Below are 2,868 nucleotides of genomic sequence, written 5' to 3' on the forward strand. Positions count from 1 at the left end.
CAAAACTTACTTAGAATATGTGGGGAAGGGGAGTTGCTGATCGTTCAAGTTGTTGACAGCTTCTCGTGAGGAGCAAGTCAACCTCTGAGCGAAGATGCCTCCACTTCAGCATCTTTACAGCGCGATTTCCAAAGCACTCCTGCAAATAGTAGGCCCTTAGCGCCAGATCAACCACCACCCAGAGAACTGTCTCCGCCACCGGGACTCCCACTTCTGGGTCCCAGGTACCTGTGGGAACCTGAGACACTGACTTGAAAAGTTATGTGTTCTTCGTGGCGTCACTTATAGTAGTGAGGACAGGAAGCCGCCCGCGTGTGCGTCAGTAAAGGAGCGCGTGAGAAAGCAGGGGCGTGCGGTGGAATATTACTCAGCCGTTAAAAAGAATGAAATTTGCCATTTGTGCCAGCATGGGTTTACCTGGAGCACAGGGGGCAACCACAAGGCCTCCACCTTGTCCTATCCGGCCCAGCACCTTGTTTCTACCCGGCAGCGGTGCCGAGCTCTCGCTTAACCGTTAAGGAGTAGTTACATTTACACAGTCCTAAAATTACGTTCGGCATCCAAGAGGCTGATGTGGCCCCCGGTGAAAATGAGTTTGACACCCCTGGCCTAGAGGGTATTAGGCTACGTGAGTAAGTCAGTCTGAGAAAGACAAATACCGAATGATTTTACTTCTATGTAGAATCTAAAGAACAAAATAAATGACCAAGAAGAGCATAAACAGACTCATAGACGCAGAGAACAGACTGGCAGTCTCCAGGGCGGGGGGGTGTGAGGGAGCTGGCTGAAAGGGGCGAAGACATGAGGAAGCACAGGTTGGTAGTTACACAAACAGCCACAGGGCTGTGAAGTGCAGCTCACGGAACAGAGTCAGTAACATTGTGGCAACTGTGTTGGGGGCCGGGTGGGTGCTGGTGACACCAGGGGGCGCTCTGTAAAGTATGTGATTGTCCACGGCGCTACACACCTGAACCTTATACAAAGTTATAGTACATGTAAACTTTAGTTGCCAAATACGTAAATAAATGACTCCGTGTCCCCAAGAGTGCCGGGGGTGCTTGTACTGTAAGGAGACTAAAATTCAAATGTGTCAGACGTTCATTTGGTATTTCTACCAGTACGAGTTGTTACTGAGTGGTTTTTCTACAAGGCCCACAGGTCTGGGAGATGAAACAGGTAGTGAGGAGTATTTCCTCTGTTCTTGACTGGGTTCCTCGAATGGAACAAAGTAAATGCCGCCTCCAGACTAAAAACTAGCTTTAGGGCTTTAAACACAACAAAATTACCACGGCGTTACCCACTCCCTGTGACATATTCAAGGCAGGGTGAATAAAACACCAACATAGGTACAATCACGGTACAATTAACTCGTCTACCCACGCCAGATGAATGAGAAATGGCATTTGTGCCTCATGAATAATTGCTGCGAAAAACTCATGAAACTCTTCATTGGAAGCCCGCATTCATAAAAAAGCCCTTTGAAGGTCAGAGCATCTCATTAGGCCGATGGCCTAATGAAACGTCCCTACGACGGGGCCTCTGCTGCCACTCCCACGGCCAGGGCATAAAAGCGCCCCGCTGGACAGTGGCACCCACCACCCGACTCTCCCTGCGACTCCGCCGGACTCGGCACTCACGGCCTGCCTCAGCATGTCCTGTAGCCTCAGCTCCGGGAACCGCTCCGCCCGAGCCTACCGGCGGGCCCTGCACTGCCCCGGCTCCTCCTGTCAGCCCTTCTTCCCGGGCAACGCCGGCTACTCTCCAGGCACCTGCCAGCTGGGCCCCTCTCTCTACGGTGGCTGCCAGGACACCTACTGCGCACCCTCCAGCTGCCAGACGTCCTGCTTCCGTCCGAGGACCTCCATCTTCTGCAGCCCCTGCCCGTCCAGCTCCTCGGGATCCTTAGGATGTGGCCACAGGGGCCTCGGGCCCTTCGGCTACGGCAGCCCCCAGGTCCAGTCCCTGGGCTGTGGGCCCAGCGTCTGCCGCCCCACTTGCTTTTCTTCCAGTAGTTGCCAGTCAGCCTGTGTCCAGCCAGCCTTCAGCTCTCGCTGTTTTGGACCAACTTACTGAGCATCCTGGGTCATCTCCCCGCGGTGCCTGCGACCTCTGAAACCAGAATAGGCCTCCAGCCCGGAAACCACGACTGCTGACTCCCAGCCTCACCAGGGCTCCCGTCCCGGCTCCTGGAAGCCTGTGACTTATTGTGGACAAAGCGACCTTGCGTGTGGCCTTCTCTAAACCAGACACGTGAGATAGAGCTACTTTGCATTCTCGTGCCAAAGCTCAGATTCACGTCTGCTACTTTCTAAGATTCTTCTCTTACTTCTCTCCTAGCCTTTGTTCATGTAACTGTATTTCAGATAAATATGGCACCCAAAATAAACTCATTTCTCCAAGATAAGTCACGGCATTGCATTCTTTGTGTATCTGGTACAGTGGGGAACGGGCACCGTACCTTCGCCTGCCGTCTCCGGGAGAGCCTTTCCTTGTTCTCTGCATTTCATGTGCTTTATTGCTGCTTCGCTGGATAGAAAACGGAAATCCAGAGGGGCATTTAAACACATGGCATTTCTTGCATCTTAAGAGACTCATATCCCCTCATAGTTGCCTTTGCTCATCTAATTGCTTCAGAAATGTTGTTCTCAGTCAGGCAGCCCTGGAAAAAACATGCCTTGAGCTCCAACTGCAGAGCAGCCTGGTGCTGAGGAGGGACAGGGCCTCCTGCCTTCACATGAACTCAGGGCTCACCCACCGTCACGGAGCCAGGGCACCCGTGGGGACAAAAAGCAATGTTTCGGTGGGGGCGCAGACAAAAGGGGCTTCGAAGCAACAGGCGGAAATCAGGTAAAGCCATCACTGACAGCA

At 52.9% G+C, this 2,868-nt stretch overlaps 1 protein-coding gene across 1 annotated transcript; it reads left to right on the forward strand.

Moving 5' to 3' along the window:
• The first annotated feature begins 1,650 nt into the window (after positions 1-1,650).
• KRTAP15-1 (keratin associated protein 15-1) lies at positions 1,651-2,073 on the forward strand. The gene has a single exon (XM_024564892.4). It carries the CDS (start codon positions 1,651-1,653, stop codon positions 2,071-2,073), a length of 423 nt encoding a protein of 140 aa, XP_024420660.1.
• Positions 2,074-2,868: the final 795 nt, after the last annotated feature.

The sequence above is a fragment of the Desmodus rotundus genome, chromosome 2 (assembly GCF_022682495.2).
Source record: "Desmodus rotundus isolate HL8 chromosome 2, HLdesRot8A.1, whole genome shotgun sequence".
In the NCBI taxonomy this organism is placed as follows: Eukaryota; Metazoa; Chordata; class Mammalia; order Chiroptera; family Phyllostomidae; genus Desmodus; species Desmodus rotundus.